Below are 20,132 nucleotides of genomic sequence, written 5' to 3'. Positions count from 1 at the left end.
GCCTTCGATGAAGCATGTAGAGAAGTGGATTTATTCTTGGCAACTTGTTTCAGAGGAGATAAGGTACAAAGATGCATTAAAATTCATGATTAAGAGAAGTTGTGAGATTATCCAAATGAAATGGTTTCATTTGAATATTTTATGGAGAATAATGGCATCATATTTGGGAATCTAACTAATAGTTGGGAAAAAAAATGATTAAATCTATGTTTGAAACTCCTTTGCCAGTGGAAGTGAGCTAATATGTTACCTCCTTTTTCCTTCGAAGGTTTTCATGCATTGATTTTGCACCCTTATGTTCTTAATGAAAGCATCACTAGATGACTTGAGCATAGGTTTTGCAGGAGATTTTTTGTTTTTTTGAGAGACTGACCTATACCTTATGAAATGTAAAAAGGCCAACAATTAAGCAATAACTTGTTTTGAGAGTGAGGAGAGTAACTAACAAATCAAAAGTTGGCCTCGCTATTTTCAAGCCATATGTGTAAGATTGATTCCAAGAGTTGAGTTGGAATAGTCCAAGAGCAAAGGAATGGATTTATCAATATAGCACTAGAGATCATGACCACAAAAATTTGGAATGATCCAAGAAAAAACAAGTTATTCATCATCGAGGCAAAAGCATTTGAAATGGAATTGAAGGGAGGAAAGAAAATTTATTTTAAGTGCTTGCCATGAATGGGATGTGGTAGTCAATGATGACCTTTGAGACTATCATACTATGTAAGAGTTTGGGTTGAAATGGATGTCTTGAATTTTTACATTAATATGGAAGTAGTGGTGGCTTTATAGCTGTGGTTGAGAGTTAGCATTGAATTGAGAACATTTAATTAGGGGTGGCAAAATGGGTTCACGGGCCAGGTTTGGGCGGGTCGTAAACGGGTGAGTGTTAAATAGGTTTGGGTTCGAATTGATTCGTTTATTAATAGTAAGTAACCTATAAACTCAAACCCACATGTTTAATAAACGGACCATAAATAGGTACCCATAAAATACCAGTTTAAAAATATAATTTATTTATTTTAATTATTTTCTCTAGCAGCTCACCAAAATTGACTTAATTTTTTAAAAAATAGAACTCATTTAGTCATTTATTTTATTTATTAATATCTTAACAAAAAAAACTTAAAACTTTAAAGATAGCACATCTCTTTAATTTTTTTTTTAAAAAAAAAAATATGATTTAAGGTTTAAAAAACGACACTAATATAAATATAATCTATCACTTGGGTTGTGTATCATTTCTTCCTCTTCAAATTTTCAATAAATCTAGTTATATAACTTGTAACTATAAAATGTTATTCATCTAAAAGCCCAAAAGTAAAAATAAATTTTATAAAATATATATATATATATATTTTAATTGTAAACGGGGGACCCAATGGGTACCTAACCCAAACTCGTCTACCCATTTATTAAATGGGTTGGGTTTGGATTGACCCATTTATAAATAAATGTCTCCTCTCAAACCCAAACCTCCTTTAGGTCTTGACCCGTTTTGCCATCCTTGCATTCAGTACATCTTGAATAAGTGATAAGGTGATAACTAAAGAAAGTATAACAAATAATTTCTATGAATGCTAACCTTTAACTCCAACACAATGCTCTCAAAGGAATAATTGGTAGCACTCATTTTTTTGGCTCTCATTGTACATTCGAATTTGTTTGGCTCCTCTATCAAAATAATAGTTAGACTTTAAATAAGAGTTAACTACCAAGCTTGTTCAATACATTTAGCCATAAACATGCTCAAGCCCTTCTTCCTTGGCAATATGCAAGTTTTTTTTATCTACAAACGAATTTGGCCCTTTTGAAGACCTAGTTAGAAACATCATCTAAAAACATAGTTCAAAATGTCAAGAGTTTGAAAAACCCAATTCACATGAAAAAAGAATGCTTTAATTTGGATCTCTCTCCACACAATAATTGTACACACTCTTTTATGGATTGTTGGAAAGTTCATTATTAGATAAGTGGATATAACTTTAGGACAATTTATCCTCAAAATGTTTGCCACTAGGTTCTATTACAAATTAAAGGCTTAGTAATCTAATGAGGGGCTTTAAGGAATAAGCCTTCAACTCCTTTGATGAAATCAATAATAGATGGTTGAACTATTGTACTAATGTGCTATCACAGTACAAGTGTTGTAAAATACACCTTAAAATTTTGTGTGTACAAATTTTAGTAAATCGAAACAAAAACAAAAGAAAAAACAAGAATATAATGTTTATATGGTTCAGATATTGTGCCTATGTCCATGAAGCATCTACGATCTATATTATCTGGTTGCTTGGCTACAAGTATATATAGCTTCATGTTAAAGCCCTAAAACACTCTTGTATATAGCAGTATAATGATATTATGCCTTAACTCAAAATACTATATCAAACTGTTGGGTGGTAGGTTTTATTATTAATAAGGTTTAGTGTAGAGGACAAAGGAGCGCAAGTGTTAGCCACTATTCAACTGTAAGGATAAGCTTTTGAGCAAGTTATCGCTTGAATGTCCTAGGTTCAACTATCATGGGGATCAAATATATGGTTAAATGGATACCTATTGCAGAGAATTACTATATTAAGCCCCCATTTGGAACGCCTTAAAAATTAAGTACTTATTATGACAAGTACTTAAATTAAGTACTCTCGTGAATAAGTAGTATTTATATTACACTTAATAAATACTTATTTCCAAAATTAGTTTTTGAAACTATTTTGCTTTTTAATAGAATAAGTATTCTTTGAAAAAAAAAATACTTCTCTTAAAAAGTGCTTAGTAGAAGTCCTTTTTTTCAGGTAGATAACCTTTTTTTTCTATAAAAGTACTTTCCTTATAGGTGGTTCCAAATATTCCCTTGGACCGATCTTGACCATTTACTATTAGACCTCTCTATCATCCCAAAAATTTAATAGTGAGCTTGCTTCCAATTAATAAGTAAGAGAAAATTGTCATCAGCAAATAACCATGATAAAGTAAGTAGCTTATGACCAAATAAATAAATAAATAAATAAAGCCATCCACACTAGGAAGGGGGAGGGATTGAGGGAGGGGGACATAAACTCAACAATACAAATGGGAAAAACAGATGATCCTAGTTAATTTCTTGGAAACATTGTCTTATAGATAGTTGATCAAAACTTGGAAGTTAAAGGTCTATGTAGCCCTTTGCAAGATAGTATCTTTGATATTTCTCCCACTGCGTAGTAAGATGCTTATTATTTTGATTACAACATTAATATGTCTTGGTTATTCCTAGATGCTTTTGTTGGGTTTTATTAGCCTTAACCACTTTATTTTTGAGAAGTTTCTGCTTCACTCTTGACATTGTTCAATTTATGTTGGCTGTGATCCTTGATGTACATTCAATTTTAATAAGTAACAAGGGAATAGGTTGCAACTATCATTTGAAACATTATCATTTGAAACACACGAAATGTAGATCTTGTAGCTTTCCAAATTGGAGGGAGCATAGGATGTCGGAATCCTAGTTCTCGCCATACAAATTGTTTATCCCTACACTAGCCTCCAATCAGTACTCATTCAAATGTCCTATGATTGGCTTGGTTTTAGAACTTCATAGATCTTGTATCACGTATATAATTTTCTTTTTGCGTTTATGTTCCTTGTATATACTTTCTACATAAGACTTTGAATGGACTAGAACTAGAATAAAATGAAAAATTCTGTGGGAATTATAGAGACCAATTCCTTCTACTAATATATCCCATTCTTACGTACCAAATAAATCATTTGTTTCTTCTAGAAAATTTGTCCTTACACTTCAATAACTATTTTGACTTCTGATGATCTCTCATTTGATACCTACTTGTTTTCAATCTCATAAAAGATAACACAATTTGTCAATTGGAGTGGTGGGGGGTGTGGTGGAGTGTGGAGTTTCTTTGTTTTTAAACCACATTCGTCCAGTTATGAAAAATGAGATGTAAAAAAAAAAAAATCTTGATTCCGAGTACCCAGTTAAAAAAAAAAAAAAAACTGTCGTCACTATGAAAAAATAGAGGATACTTATAGAATAGGATAATTTATTTAAAAAAGGAGCAAACTTTTAATTTCTAAAAATTTAAATTTATAACTTTTAAAATTCTCCAAAAGAAAAACTAAAAGCTGGCTCTTGAAAAATGAAAAAAATTATTTATCAAACTTGTTTTATACACATTTTGTTTTCTATTGAAAAGTAGAAGTTCAACCAAAAAAGGGTCAAACTCACCCTAAGTTTGTAGTTTTGCTCAATTGACTACGATTATATAAATGACAATAGCTGGAGGAAGTCTATTCTTGTTAAACCTTTTTTAGGGTTGCTCAACATAGCTAGTGTGGTCCTAACTAGATTTAATTAATTAATTATTCTTTTTTATTAGAGGATATATGGTCATATCATTACCTTCAGTATGAGTTTTATTATTATTATTATTATTATTATTATTATTATTATTATTTTTGTTGTTGTTGTTGTTGTTGTTATTTATTAAAATACAACCACATACATTTTATAATCTTAATTAATATTTGCATGAGTTCTTGGTAAATAATTAAGCTTCCCAATGATCATCCCAATAAGATAAATAGATAGTCTTTTAAAAAAATAAAAAATAAAATAAAGTAAATGGATAGCCTAGTAATACTAGGTTTGATCTGCCCCACATTTCAAACCTCACCAATATGCATATTGTGCTAGTTATCTATTAAACCTTTTATTGCTTTTGGCTCGTTGGGTTGTTTACTTTTTGTTCCCTTTTCAATGCCAATTTAAGGCATACAATTGTGAGCTTTCTAGGCAATTGGTTTCTAGATCTATTCATGCAGAGAGTTTGCAACTGATAAGATAGCTAATTAAGAAGAAAATAAGGTTGAATTACAGGTTAGTGCATATGTGAGAACTTAAAAGTTGTATTTAAATGGACAATGGTTGATTATATAGTTGATTTTGAGTTTGGGTGTCTAAAAATTAGAATTTTTCTTTTTAAATAAGCACTTTCTTAAAAGGTTTCTCTTAAAAAGAAATTTTGTTTATGCATCTTAAGATAACTATTCATGCTATGCATATCAGAATTTAGCTTCTTTGCTCTGTCATTACCAGCATCAAAAACCAATTAACTAAATATTACTCCACAAAGAAGTATTGCTCTAGCACCAAAAAGAAATGCCTGTTTTTGCACACACACATATAGTATTTTGCACACTGAAATGTTAACAAACTTTGCTAGTGTCCTATAAACTGTATTCGTTACACTGCTAGGCATTTTTGAACCACACATCAGAATAATTTTATACTTCATTCATTCTACCTTCATTCTATCCTCTTTGAGTTTTCAGTCATCAAATCTCATTTAACTCTTTATTTGAACATTTTCTAAAATTCCATTCTACATATTCTATCCGATTCTACTAAACATAAATATGAGATTCTGTTCACAATCTTAGAAAAAAAAAATGACAGTTCTATTCAACTCTAATCCATTCCTATCTACCAAGCTAAATTTATTTTTTATTTTTAATGCAAACAGAATACAGTACAGCCGAATCTTCCTTGATCTTGCCTCTTGCGAAGGCAAATGCTACATGCTTGCCATCCCTGAGGAATGAAGAACACTGCTATTCATTTAATCCCTCTTGTTTGTCAATTGGGGTGCCCGCACAAAATTGTTTTGGTCTCGTCCTTCACAATACGTACAACTTGTTTTTGTTTACTCATCATACGAGGGCCGGGGACTGTCAAGAGTGAAGTGTGTTTGCGTACTCTTTTCAGTACCTTGTCATTATCATGCTTTGTTCTACTGGATTTCTGATAACCAACTACTTAGAATACTCCTTACACACCAATTGGTCAAGGCTTTACTGATGATGATTAACTAATGTTAAATTTTCTACGTCTGAAATCTTCAAGAGAGCTTTGTTCCTCAGCAAGAACTATTTTAAAGTAGCAAGTTAGCACCACATTTTTCTTTCTTCGTCAAATACTATGGGTGCTTTCTTCCCTTTTAACTTATATTAATAAATATTTTCTGTTTGTTTTCTATTTTTTTTTTTGCATTTATAATAATAATAATAATAATAATAATAATAATAATAATAATGATGATGATGATGATGATGATGATGATGATGATGATGACTTGCCATACTAGAAAATAGCCCAATTGATCAGATGGCTTGCCACACTGGGAATAATCCCAATCAATGAAATCTGCGGACCTTGTCTTCAGCCATTTATCACATATGATAGCTTGAAAGGCAAGCTTTTATAATTACAATTAGAAGGGCTACTGAGATGTCAATCTTAAAAGTGCAGGCGATATGAAATTTGATTTGTTTTTGACTACTGTAGCGTTGTATTTTCCAAGGGCACTTTTGGAAGTCTGAAATGTCAGTGTTTGACATGTATCAGATTTCGACACATACCCAACATGTACACCCTGACACGTATTCAACACGTATAAAAAATTTATTAATTTATTTTTATTTGTGAAAATGATTGAGGCACTTTCGATACGGTAAGAACACCTCCGAAACACTTCCTGTACCGAAACACTATATTTATGTTTTCTTTAATTCTATTAACAAAACTATATTAAAAAAAAAAAGAAAAGAAGGGGTGGGTAAAGAGATCGAGAGTGAGGTTCTTTGACGTTGGAGTGGTTGGACTTTGGAACCATGATGCCACTACACTAGCCTTGTAGACCATGTTAGACCTCCCAGCCCCCAAAATTTCCCCCTCTCTATATCACGGTTTTGTCACACTTCATTAATAAATATTTATTTTAATAAATTTGTTGACTAGTGACTCCCATTTCATGTTGAAATATTTTCTAAAATATACGATTTTATGGGTGAGTTTTCAAAATCTTCCTTTGATGAATTTCCTAAAACATTTGTTGACTCAATACACACCAATCTGGTGGGAACGAATAGCATTTTAAGGAAAACAACATTGTAACATGTCTTGAAGCATTTTCAATACTACTGCATTTTCCTCATCCTATTCTTACATTGCCCATAATCAGTCATGCACTTTGATTTATTAATTTGTTGTTGAATCAATATTCTATAATATGAATATAGTTGATGTTTGTATAAATGTAGTTTGTAAAAAGCATAAGTTTGTAAAATATGTAATTGATAATTTTGCAAGAATGGTATTTATTATATTTCATTTTAAATAAAAAATATTCACATATTTGTAACATGCCTAAATAGTATATACATATATATATATATATATTCATTAATTAATCAACTTATTATTGTCATGCTGTATCTTAAATTTTTGAAATTATCATATCATCGTATTAATATCATGTCATGCCTGTATGTATTATTGCTTCCTAGATTTGTATGTATATTGTTTGCCTTTTGCTTAGATAAATGCTGTGAAAAATACCCATGTTCGAATACTCCTTTCCTAAAAGTTTAATGTTTTTTTCGCCCCTTTTCTACCTAAGTTTGGGCTTTCTAACAACTTGAAATTACGCTCTTGGTTTTGGGCCTAACTTTGTGGGTTGACCCTCCCTCTTCCCAAGCCTAGGCTCCATTCTTTATGACTTTTTTTTAACTATCTTTTTTCAATTTAATTTTCTCTAAGACTTCATTTCCGAGTCCATAGGCTTTGAACCTCCTTTCCTGCTCTGTTTTAGTAGTATGGTTATGCATTAATCATTGAAAAACTACTCTTTTTTTTTTGGAAATTACCGGTATCTTATTGTATTGGTACTTTGTAGATCCGTGTGTATGTTGTTTTCCCCTTGTCTCTAATAAATGCTACTCACCTTTTGTCAATACTAATAATAATGATGATAATATATCCCTATTCCAATACTCCTTTCCTAAAAGTTTAGTAATTTTTTCTTTTAGGCCTAGACTCTATCTTCATTGTCCCCAGGCCTTGTTTAGTGGGTTAACCTTCACTGTCCCCAGGCCAAGGCTCCATTTTCTTTGTGTTTGTTTTTTAATATTTTAATTTAACAGTTCCATATCTATTTTTTTTCAATTTAATTTTTTTGATTTTTCATTTCCAAATCCATAGGCTTCCAACCTCCTTTCCTGCTCTGTTGCATTATGTTTCTGTATCAATCATTCAAAAACTACTCATTTTTTGGAAATTAGGTCCAGTTAGTTTTAGAGGATAGACCCAATTAACTTATGATAGAGGTTCGATTATTGAGACTAATTGCCGAGGAAGTTATACTATTGTGCATTGGAATTGGAATGATCTTAGTATTCTCATTTTTCTGTGCTGGTTCTAATTCACTTCTTTCCTTTTGGGCCATCATATTAGCATGCTCAAAACGCTGGAAAGGTACCAAAGATGCAGCTATGGTACAGTGGACGATGGCAAAGCAGCCAAGGAGCTTGAGGTAACCCATCTTTTTTTTTTTTGTCTTGGCATATTACACTGATAAGAGTAGAGACTACACTTCATCTTAACTGAAAGGCGGAAAGAGTTTTTTCTTATTTCTTTTTGTTTTTTGGGTATACGTTTATTAAAAATATGGAACTCAAAACCTAAATTTAGATCATGCTTCACATTATGTCGACTACCTTGATGAAAGTAACTATACTTTTCTGGCTATTCTTAAAAATAAGGGTGGAAAAAACATACGTATTGATAAAAAGGCTTTGCAAGCCCTTTTCTAGTCTTTACATTTTCTAAGTCCTTACTCTTTCTTTCTTTATATTTAACAAGTTTAAATATATTTCTTTTCTCTTCTTTTATATCTAATATATCATACAAACTATTAAATTATTTGTATTTAGCTTCTCTAACTGCCTTTTTTGCATCTTTTCTCTTCTCTTTATACTTTTCAAAGTTATCATATTTCAACATTTTTGCCACGTTTTATACCAAATTATTTTTGTCTTTACGGCTTTTTGGACATCTTTATCCCGCCTCCAACTTTCTTTGCTATTCAAGAATCTTTCCCTTGATTCACCTAAAATCTCTTTTACTATATATTTAATAAAGTTAGTTAATCTACTCCAAAGAGTATTTGTATCTATCTCATCTCCTATAGTCTAATCCCTATCTTTGATCATTTTCTCTTTAAATTTTATTATATTTTCTTCCTTTAGGTTCCACCACCTAATCCTCTTACACTGGTTTATTTTATCCTTTTTTTTTGTCCATTTTTTAATACATATATCTAGCATTAAGACTTTATATTGTGTGGCTAAACGTTCACCTGGAATAACTTTACAGTCATTACATGATAAATGATTTATCCTCATAGTTAAAAAAGAAATCTATTTGACTTCTACTTTATCCACTTTTAAAGGTTATTAAGTGTTCTTCTCTCTTCTTAAAGTAAGTATTTATTATACTAAAATCATATGACATAGTAAAGTCTAATATCATCTCCCCATACTCATTTTTGTCTCCAAATTCATATCCTCTATATATCCTCTCATATCTTTTATTATCCATTCCAATGTGTCTATTCAAATCTCCTGCTATATATATTTTCTCAGTTTCTGGTATAACTTGTATAATGTCATTCATATCTTCCCAAAATTTTTTCTTAAGATTTTCTATTAAGCCAACTTGAGAAGTATAAACACTAATGATATTTATTAACTCTTGTTCTAATACTATATTGATTTTTATATTTCTATCTCCTACGTTGTTTACAATAACAACGCTATCTTTTAAGTTTTTATTTATAATAACTTTACTTCATTCTTACGTTTTTATTTTCCACTTTACAAAAATTTAAATCTTAATTTATCAATTTCTTTAGCTTTCTCCCCATTTATTTAGTTTATTAAAAGCAAATTATATTAATTCTTCTTCTAATCATCGTGTCCTCAATTTTCATGCTTTTACCCGTAGGTGTCCCTACACTCCAAGTTGTTAATCTAATTCTAATTTCCTGAACTAACTTCTTTACCTGCTCACGTCCAGAATGATGCATAAATCCTTATATATTTGACACCGTACTCAAACGCCGACATAGCGCATCGCTTTGGGGCGATGACCTATAATATGTTGAGAATAAACTGAGAATATGCTGCACACAATTGTGTATGAGAATATAATGGGGAAAAGTAGTATTCATTCAAACTTTATTTTTACTTATTGAAATTTATATTTTTCATTTCATTGAGAAAGAATCAGGTACAGAAGAGACGGGAGATTCTGAGCTTAGATCTATAGTTTTTGAAATTGTACAACAGGATGCAACTTTTGAATATATTAATTTGACCCTGCTTTTGAAAAGCCTTTATGGCCTAGAGACAGAAGAGGTGCAAAACAAGAAGCCAATTACATGGACTTAATTTCAATAAGGCTAGAGGAGGGGGGACATTTAAAAAATTCTCGAAACGATTTGGGGGCAATTATTTAACATTAGTGGTGCTTGAGTGCTTCTAAAAACCATATATGCTCAATGGACATAAATCTGACTTCATGAAAGCCTTTTTTTTTTTAATGTTTTTTTTTCCTAATTTGCAAGAACAGCTTTCACTCCATAAATGACACAACATGTTAGATTATTACTTTACTTAAAAACTTAGGCTGTTAAGTTGTGCGTCAATAATGTATATCAAATTTTAATACTTTTCCGCACGTGCAGCCCGACAGCACGTGGAGAGACAAACACATGATAAAGAGCACCCATAATAAGGAATACAATATATATATATATATATATATATTTTAAATTACGGGCAATAAGACTAAAACTCAGGATCTCCTGGTAATCAGCTTAGATGCCATGTTAGGTTACTACTTTACCTAAAAGTCTAAACTGTTAGGTTATGGTTCAATAATGTATATCAAGCTTTAACACAACAACCTAGATTAACTGGAAAAAAAAAAAAATATATAATGATTTTTTTTGACAGCTTGGTTAGATTAGGTTAGGTTACATTAAGCACTCCTTAACTTATGCTTTGTGTATCAAAGGTGCCTGTGACTGGTCCTTTGTTTTTTCATTTTTTGTTATGCCATTCAGTATTAATAAGTACCACAGTTAGGCAGCTCCCCTAGTATTCACTAAAATAAATACATTTTTGTTAGGATTTCACTCCAATACGAATTTTTATAAAGGCATGATACACATAAGCACCAACTTAATTTAAAAATTTAAATCTATTAAGTTTTGAACCTAATCATGTAATAAACACCCATCATCTATATAATTTTCTATTTAGGACAAATTTACAAGTAAAATTCTTAACAATAACTTTTTTAATCATTGGGATTTTGTTTCGGAAGTGTGGCAATTCACTAACCCATGTTGCTCTGGCCTGCAGCAGAGCAGCTTCCGGGAGTACTTGAAACTCAAAGCTAAATTTGAGAGCCTGCAAAGGTCTCAGAGGTATGTTCTCCATCTATATCAGGCCTTATAATTTGATCTTCTTCTGATTACTGTTTCATATATAAATATATATATATATGTACACATACATGGTTGTTCAATGATGCAACAACCAGCTTTATTAATGGGAGTCTTGGAACTATGGGCAACTGCAGGAACCTTCTTGGGGAAGAGTTGGGTCCACTGACTACAAAGGAGCTAGAGCAGCTAGAGCGTCAATTGGAGGGATCCTTGAAGCAAATAAGATCCACAAAGGTAGACTTTTTATTATCCAGTGTTTTCAGAAACCATTGTTCACATATTATAGTAGTAATCTCATTATCTATGGCTTCAATACTGCCCCAGTAATGGGTTTATATGTCCACTAGGAAACTGCTAACTGAGATTCTTTGACCATGTTTCGTGAAATTTTAAGGCCTTCTTTTGGTTTTCATTTTTTATTTTCATGTTTGACAAAATTAATGAATACAATGTTTTTAATTTGTTAAACTTTTATATAGGATAGTTGGAAAACATTTTTTAACTGAAAATGATGAATTTTTTAGAAATTTGTATCCTTGCTGTGTCTTGGACACACACATGGACCTCACGCCCAAATGTGGAGTCCATCTATGTGTGTACCCAAGTCACCACCAGATACAAGTCCTAGATACCTTCTCCATATAAATTTTTTTTTTTTTAAAAAACTAGGGATGCAATTTATAATTTTTTAAAAATAAAATGAAAAATAGAAATAATTTTTCTTCACTTAATAGGATATTAAATTTGTATGAACTTAAATCAAATATAGTATCAAATTATTTGAAATTTCATCTCCAAATTCACACAAATCAAATCTAAAATCTTAAATCCATATTTCCAAATACTGCCTTGATGGGTGGAATGGACTCACTCAATCACTGATTGTGATTGAAACTCAATGAGGATTGCACACATATACAAAACAATTAATTTCAATCTGAAAAAAATAAAAATAAAAATACAGATACGTATTCAAGATACAAATTCCTCTCTTCTCACTAGCTATTCACCCTCTCTACACCACACATTACATTACACACACACACACACACACACACACACACACACACACACACATATTTATAGCAATTGCTAGAATAATATAATGAACAATGGTGGGCTGATTGGTGAGGTTGGTGGCCAACTCTCCATTGCAATTCAACAACAGTGGGCTGAAGTTGGTGGAGCTGCTGCCGTCAAATTTTGCTGCCACCGTCCCACTGTTCAAGTTTAATCATCAACATCCCCCCTTAAACTTGACTCTCTTGGCTTTATCATTCCGAGCATTGTCTTTAATCTTACAAAAATATCATACCTAAGTGGTTTCGTGAAAATGTCAGTAATCTGATCATATGTTCTATAAGATATCAACTCCACTTCTTTCTTCTGGACATGCTCCCTGATAAAATGATACCGAGTATCAATATGCTTACTTCTTTGATGGAATACTGGATTCTTCGCAAGTGCAATTGTTGATCAGTTGTCAAAGTAGACTTCCGTGGGGTTATTTTGAAGAAATTCCAAATACTTTAGTACATTCCTGATCCATATACAATAAAAAACAGCTGAGCTAGTAGCAACATACTCAACTTCACATGATGACAACAGTACAACGGGTTGCTTTTTCGATGACCATGTAAACGTTGTATATCCCATAAAGAATGTGAAGCCCATCGTACTTTTTCTTTCATCAAGATCTCTTCCCCAATCACTATCAGAATAGCCGATAAGTTTACAATCACCTCTTGATGAATAGAACATACCATCAGTGATGGTACCCTTGACATAGTGGAGTATCCTTTTCGCTGCATTCTAATGGGACTGGTCAGGAGTCTCCATGTACCTGCGGATAAGTCCAACTGCATAGAGTGTGTCTGGTCTAGTTCACGTCAAATACCTCAAGCTTCCAACCAAACTCTTGAAATATATGGGGTCGACATCTCCTTGCTAATTCTTTCTCAATTCCAATCTCGTTTCGACTGGAGTTGTCATAGGATTGCATTCGTCCATCCCAAACTTATTTAGTACTTCTTTTGCATACTCTTATAATGGTTTTGTAGTTTCGTACAGATCAATTAGATTACGGGCTCCTCTAGGCCTTATGTCTGAGATTTCATGCTCAATTGGTGATGGAGATTCATTTCTCTATGGTGAACCATGTGGAGGTGTCTGTAGCTCAGGAACTTGTGACTCGATAGCCACTTCTCTTGTCTGTGTGGGTTTTTCTCTTTCAAGCATCAATTCTACATTTTGGAAGATTCGGCTTGGTCCCGCTTTCAGGATTCATTTTCTTCAAAAATGACATCCCTAATGTGAATAACTTTCTTGTCGGTGGGATTGTATAATTGATATCCCATGGTGTTGTCACCATATCCAACAAGGATACATTTCTCTCCTTTATCTTCCAACTTTGTCCTTCTTGCTTCTGGGATCTTAGGATAGGCTATAGAGCCAAACACTCTAAGATAATTCACACTGAACTTGTGAGTACTCTAGGCTTCATGTGGCGTCTTTGTATCAAGACTCTTTGTAGGACACCGGTTGAGTAGATAGACTGTACATGACACTGCTTTTTCTAAAAAACTCTTGGGCAAATTCTTATCTTTTAACATGCTTCTGGCCATGTTAAGGATCGTGTGATTCTTCCTCTCGGCTACACCATTCAACTAGGGAGTATAGGTCGATGTGAACGGTTTTTGAATCCCTTATTGCCTAAGGAATACTAGGAAAGTTTCGTCCTTGTACTGTCCTCTTTGGTTTGATTAGAGTGACTTGATGCGATAGCCACTCTGTTTCTCCATAAGAGCTTTGAACACTTTGAACTTGTCGAACACCTCTGACTACCTTTTCAAGAAGTAGACCCAAATATTCCTATTGTAATCATCAATGAGGGTGAGGAAGTATCGGTTCTATCTATTTGAAAATGGCCTCAATGGACCACACACATCTATGTGTATTAGGTAGAGTAGCATGGTAGATCTCTAGTCGGCTTGCTTTCCAAAGTTATTTCTGTATTACTTGCTCAGAACACAACTTTCACATATCATATTTGGGTGGTGGATGTTGGGTAAGCCTTTTATCATCTTCTTGCTTCTCAAATGTTTCAAACTTTCAAAATGCAGATGTCCATACCTGAGATGTCATAGTCAGTCTTTGTCTTTGATGATAGCACTCAAACACCTTGGCGTATCATGTTGAATGTGAGGGGAAACATTCAATTCTTTTCCATTTGTAGTCGAGTAATGGGCTTACCTTGAGCATCTATTATCACCATTTGCTTATCTTTAAGGCTAATTCGATAGTCTCTTTTCATAAGCTGTCTGAGACTCAATATATTAGTCTTCATGGCTGGCACATAATACACGTTGGAGATAAAAGCATGGTCTCCATCCTTCCTTTTGATTAGGACACTTCCCCTTCCTCGAATTGGGACTTTAGAGAGATCACCAAATGATATCTCTCCCTAAACTTTCTCATCAAGTTCATTAAATAGGTTCTTTCTACCAGTCATGTGATTGCTGGTTCCAAAGTCAAGGTACCAAATATTTTGGTCCTGGTGGGTTGAACTGCGTGCCATTAGCATCAACGATTCTCCTTCGACTTTCTCCTTTTCTGCAAAGTTAACATTTTCATTTACTTCGTGATTTTGGGGATTACCTCTGCACTCATTACTGTAGTGTATGTACTTGTGGCAGTTGTAGCACTGAATGTTTCTCTTGTCTACATTCGAACAGTTATTGTATCCTCCTCTTCTTCCTTGTCCTCTACCTCATGAGACATAGTTCTATTGATTATGTCCATCTCTAGTGAGACCTTTTTCGCCTCTACCGCCTTCTCTGGATTCAAAATTTCTTCTACGAGATCATAGGCCTTGTCCTCTTCCTCACTGTGACGTCCCCCCTTTGTCATATCTATCTGTAGTGAGGGACAACTTCATTTGGAGGGCTTGCTCCAATGCTTTATCTTCACTCCTTTTGTTGACTTTTTGCTCATGAGCTTGGAGTGAGCCCACAAGTTCTTCTATGGACATGGTTTCCAAATCTTTTGTTTTTTCCATGGTCACAGCTATATAATTGTATTTTGGATCCAAAGATCGCAAATTTTTTACACAAATTCTCTCATCATTAAAAGTCTCCATTTCTTCTCAATTAATTTGATACTACCATAACTCGTGTATAGTACAATTAACAATAGATTCAGTAGATTTCATTCTCAAAGATTCGAAATCACCTCACAATGTTTGAAGACGAATCTTCTTCACTTTGTCTACACCTTTGTGTGTTCGATGGAGAGAGTCTCAAGCTTCTTTAGAGGTCTTGGCAAAGGTGATGATTTCAAACATGGCCTCATCAAGGCCTTGGTAGATTATGGACTTCACGTTACAATCATTCTTTCTATCGGCTCGCAAAATTGTTCTTTGAGCGTCAAACATAGTTGCTTCAACTTCTTTTGATGGGCTTTCTCTGTACCCATCTTTAACGATGCCCATGACATCCTGAGCACCTAGAAGAACTCTCATTTGAATAGATCAGTTATCATAATTCTCCTATATCAAATTTGGAATGACCACTTGGGTAGTATCGTTCGCCATCAGGTTTAATATATCAAAACTAGAGTGATAGAGATTGATTTTGCAAATCTAATGCCACCAATGTGTTCAGAAACTTAAAAAACCTTAGGAACCAGTTTTGGGTTACAACGAACTGGTTTAAAAATCACTGAACTAGCTAAAAGAAGTTCTAGACCAATTTTTTTATTTTTATTTTTTATTTTTTATTTTTTATAAAAAAAACGGTTTGACTTAATGGAGATAACGACGTCAGTAATTACCGTTAGGACACGTGGCAGCTTCTAGGCATGCGATGCGTGTGGAGGATGCTGTTTCTCCTGTTGGCGCGTGAGAGCGTGTGTAGGGGCTCCTAGACTCCGTTTGATGCTTAGATTTCACCGCAGAACTCGTCTCGATGCAAATTTCACAATAATATGCTCAATTTTGGATTTTGAGCAGCTTCAAGTATGGGAGAAAATTTGAATTTTTCTTTGTTTGTCTCTGTTTGGCGAATTTCAGCGAACCTGAACACTCCGATACCATTGATGGATGGAGGGGACTCACTCAATCACTAGTTGTGAACTTAGTGAGGATTGCACACAAATACAAAACAATTAATTTCAATTGGGGAAAAAAATACATAGACAAATTCAAGATACAAATTTCTCTTTTCTCACTGGTTATTCACCCTCTCTACACCACACATTACATTATACACACACACACATCTATTTATAACAATTGCTAGAATAGTATAATCAACAATGGTGGGCTGGTTGGTGAAGTTGGTAGCCGACTCTCCACTGCAATTCAATAACAGTGGGCTGAGGTTGGTGGAGCTGTCGCCGTCAAATTTTGCTGCCACCATTCCACTGTTCAAGTTTAATTTTCAACATGCCTTTGGGCTTATTCAAAGATAGAAAATATTGCCTCCCACCTCCCCCCCCCCCCCCCTCCCCCTCCCCCCAAAAAATATATATATCTATGTTGCTTTCTTAGTTGGAAAATCATAAGATATTACTATGTTTTCTAACTTTCTTATAATTGTTGAAAATTTTAAAACTAGTCTAACCTTTTTTTTTAATTGTTTAAAAATTAGACTTGGAAAGTAAAATCTATTTTTCACACTGAACAGATGAACTTTCACTACAGAAGATTCTAAGCAAACAGTCGGTCATTAGGAAAGTAAAGGATCATCAAGAGCGGGAAAGAAAGAAAGAAAAAAAAACAAAAAAAAAAAAAAAGCTGGGATAAGTAAGAATCCCTAAGCATCAATCAGAATCCTGGGAAGAGTGAATGAGATCAGCGGGAGCCCAGTTGAACAACAAACTTTTCTCCTCCCTCCCTTTTGAACCGGCTCAACTTCCCCTTTCCTACAAATATCCCATGGTTTCTTTCCTTCCAACCACAATGTCCAAAAAACTAAAGATGGCATCTTGACCTCCTCATCTTTAGCATTATCAACTGCAGCCACAAGAACTCAAGCTTGGGACAACAAACTGATCCAACACCAATATACCGAAGGAAGAAACTCCACTTCTCTTTGCCTAACCAGTGTTGCAGTAACACATGCAAAAATTACCTTGCAAGGGAAAAAAAAAAATCAGATAAACTGCCCCATCCTTTTTTCTTCAAACTATTAACAGCCAATATTCTCCCTTTTGTCACAACACAAATAATAATAGCAGTAACATATATATATATATATATTAATAGTAGAAAGCAATCCATCCAAATGCACTTTGCCGGAAATCTACATCCAATTGCTAATAAGAATAGTATAACAAAATCAGAGAACTCCACTGCGAGACACAGATCAAATAAACATGAAATCTGTGCTTCATTGTAAGCTTCTGTTCTCCAGTGAATCAAATATGCCACTTAAAATCACACAAGGATGTTCAATGGCAACTTTATCACCATAACGAATTGAACGGAAACCCCTAAAAGATCGACTTTCTTCTAAATTATCAAATTCCTAAACTGTATTTCCAAGTTTTAAGGTCCCATTTGGAACTTGAAAAATATGAGAGAAACAAAAGGAATAGACAAAGTGTTAGCTCTGGAGGAGTCAATGGGTGGGGTTTATACACATGAGTAAACACCAACTTGACCCAAAAGTTTAAGCTTATAGTGTCTTGAACCCAATCATATATATAAGGATCCATCATCCACTCAATTTTTCTAATGTGGGACAAACTCACAAGTGAAATTTTCAACAATCTCTTTCTGACTTGTGAGTTCTAACTGCTCATTCTTGAACGGAAATCGTCTCTCTTTTGGGAGTTAGTCCAATTCTCCAATAGTTGCTCAAGTGGGCCTTACCACTGGCGTCTTACGTGCCTTAGATTACATTCTGCGTACCTCCGAACCAATCCTACCTTCCACGTCTTGACCTTCTTCGGATTCATCCCAGGCCTAGATGATCCTTATTGGCCTCGGTCACACGTTTGGTCCTCCAATTGTTAGCACATCAGGTGAATTAACTTCACGTCTCGACTTTTCATGATGTTGTTCATCCAGAGATACGAATCGTCAGCTTTGATACCACTTATTAGCACCGGAAGAGCCCATGGGTTAAGCCTTTGGGTCAAGTTCGTGTTCACCCATGTGTATCAAGCCCACCCATGGGTTCCTCCGGTGCTAACACAAAGGAATCCAATTTCTCATCTTTGGTTATCAAGGAAAGTGGAAAAAGAAAAAAAAAAAAAAAATCAAATCAATGAATAAAAATTTAGTTTAATACACCATTAACATTTATTTTTCTTAATTTTAAATCCTATCAAAACAAACTTTTATTTTTAGTAAAATTTGATATAGAGAGAAAAAACACAATGGAAAATGAGTTTCCTTCTCATTTTCCTTTCATTTTCTTTTCCCACCAAAATCCTCAATCCAAGACCCTAAGAGTTTGAGAAAAAAAAAATTTTGGGGTTTGCAGGAACCAAAAATGAGTCAGTGTTGCAATAATTGATGTTAGAAAGCTTTTCAATTTCTGAATATTTGGTCTTCCAATTGATCTTGCTTAGGAGTATTAAATCTTTTTCTAAGATAATCTGGCACTGTCTCAATTTGTTTCACAGACCCAGTTTATGCTGGATCAGCTATCTGATCTCCAAAGCAAGGTACTGCATCTACACAACTAGTGCTATCTTGATTAACTTTTTATGCTCCTAAGTTCAATAACTAATTATTCATAAACAGGAGCAATCCTTAATAGAAATCAACAGATCCCTGAAGAGGAAGGTAATCACATTCCCAAACAACAATTTTGTATTTAAATAAAGAAATGCTTTTTAAATTTTTTTGTTTGGCAGCTGGAAGAAATGTGCACAGACGGTCACATTCAGCCATCATGGGAAGGCGAAGTGCAGGGGATTCCATATGGGCACCAGCCAGCTCAATCTCAGGGGTTCTTCCAGCCTTTGGAATGCAACCCCACATTGCACATAGGGTAAAATTTCCACTTCTTTGACACAATCCCACACATTTTCTCTTTGCGAAGGTTGCTTAAAACGGCTGACCTAATTTTCTTTCCCTCCGGGAAAATTTTGTACACAGGTATAATCCTGTAGTCTCAGACCAGCTGACTGCAGCGACTCATGCCCAACAGGTCAATGGGTTCATCCCAGGATGGATGATGCTTTAGGCGCTGAACTTATTTTCTACCTATCTTGTGGAACATATTCACTATATGCATTTGGTGCCCGTTATTGTTAGAATGGTTTGCTACTTCTACTGATTCCCCAAAAAACAGCAGTTACTTGGTTTCTGTGGTTCAAGGAACCTTCAGATATGCATGTAAGATATAATAGGGGTGCATACGATATCATAAAAACATAAAAGTTGATTTATCTCTGTTTTGAACAATCTGCATAAGCTTGTTTGCTGATGTGAAAAAAGGGCACTAGTGGATTGGCTAACTTTGCGATGAATTTAATCAGTAGTGGTTGTCAAGATGTTGGAAATATCACTTGCGGTCCTGCGGGATCAGATGCTTGCTTTTCTCAAATATTCACGCCCACACACACACACACACACACACACTCGTATGGGTTGGCTTTTTGACCCATGCAAACATCGAAGTGCAGAGACTAGGGATGCTGATTTTGAAGATTGTATTTATTAGAAAGTTGAAAATAGCACAAGTTTTCAGGAGGTCAGAGATCTTGTTTAGTATTTATTGCTTGTGGGGTGGTAGGAGTTTGCCGGAAAGGGGGTGTCAATTT

The 20,132-nt window shown here is 34.0% G+C and overlaps 1 protein-coding gene across 4 annotated transcripts in view; it reads left to right on the top strand.

Annotated features, from left to right (window-relative positions):
* The window catches only part of LOC131153152 (agamous-like MADS-box protein MADS2), a 37,997-nt gene extending 18,137 nt beyond the window's left edge, over positions 1–19,860 (top strand). The window contains exons 2-8 of one of the 4 annotated variants that reach the window (XM_058105258.1): positions 8,294–8,372; positions 11,269–11,333; positions 11,489–11,588; positions 18,987–19,028; positions 19,108–19,149; positions 19,221–19,357; positions 19,465–19,860. In XM_058105258.1, the coding sequence (XP_057961241.1) occupies positions 8,294–8,372; positions 11,269–11,333; positions 11,489–11,588; positions 18,987–19,028; positions 19,108–19,149; positions 19,221–19,357; positions 19,465–19,552 (553 nt within the window). In that variant the 3' untranslated portion in view covers positions 19,553–19,860. The remainder of the gene's footprint in view (positions 1–8,293; positions 8,373–11,268; positions 11,334–11,488; positions 11,589–18,986; positions 19,029–19,107; positions 19,150–19,220; positions 19,358–19,464) is intronic. The other 3 variants (XM_058105265.1, XM_058105272.1, XM_058105280.1) reach the window with 3 other exon arrangements.
* The last annotated feature ends 272 nt before the right edge of the window (positions 19,861–20,132 follow it).

The sequence above is a fragment of the Malania oleifera genome, chromosome 1, assembly GCF_029873635.1.
Source record: "Malania oleifera isolate guangnan ecotype guangnan chromosome 1, ASM2987363v1, whole genome shotgun sequence".
In the NCBI taxonomy this organism is placed as follows: domain Eukaryota; kingdom Viridiplantae; phylum Streptophyta; class Magnoliopsida; order Santalales; family Ximeniaceae; genus Malania; species Malania oleifera.
This window is presented reverse-complemented; position numbering and strand designations above follow the sequence as displayed.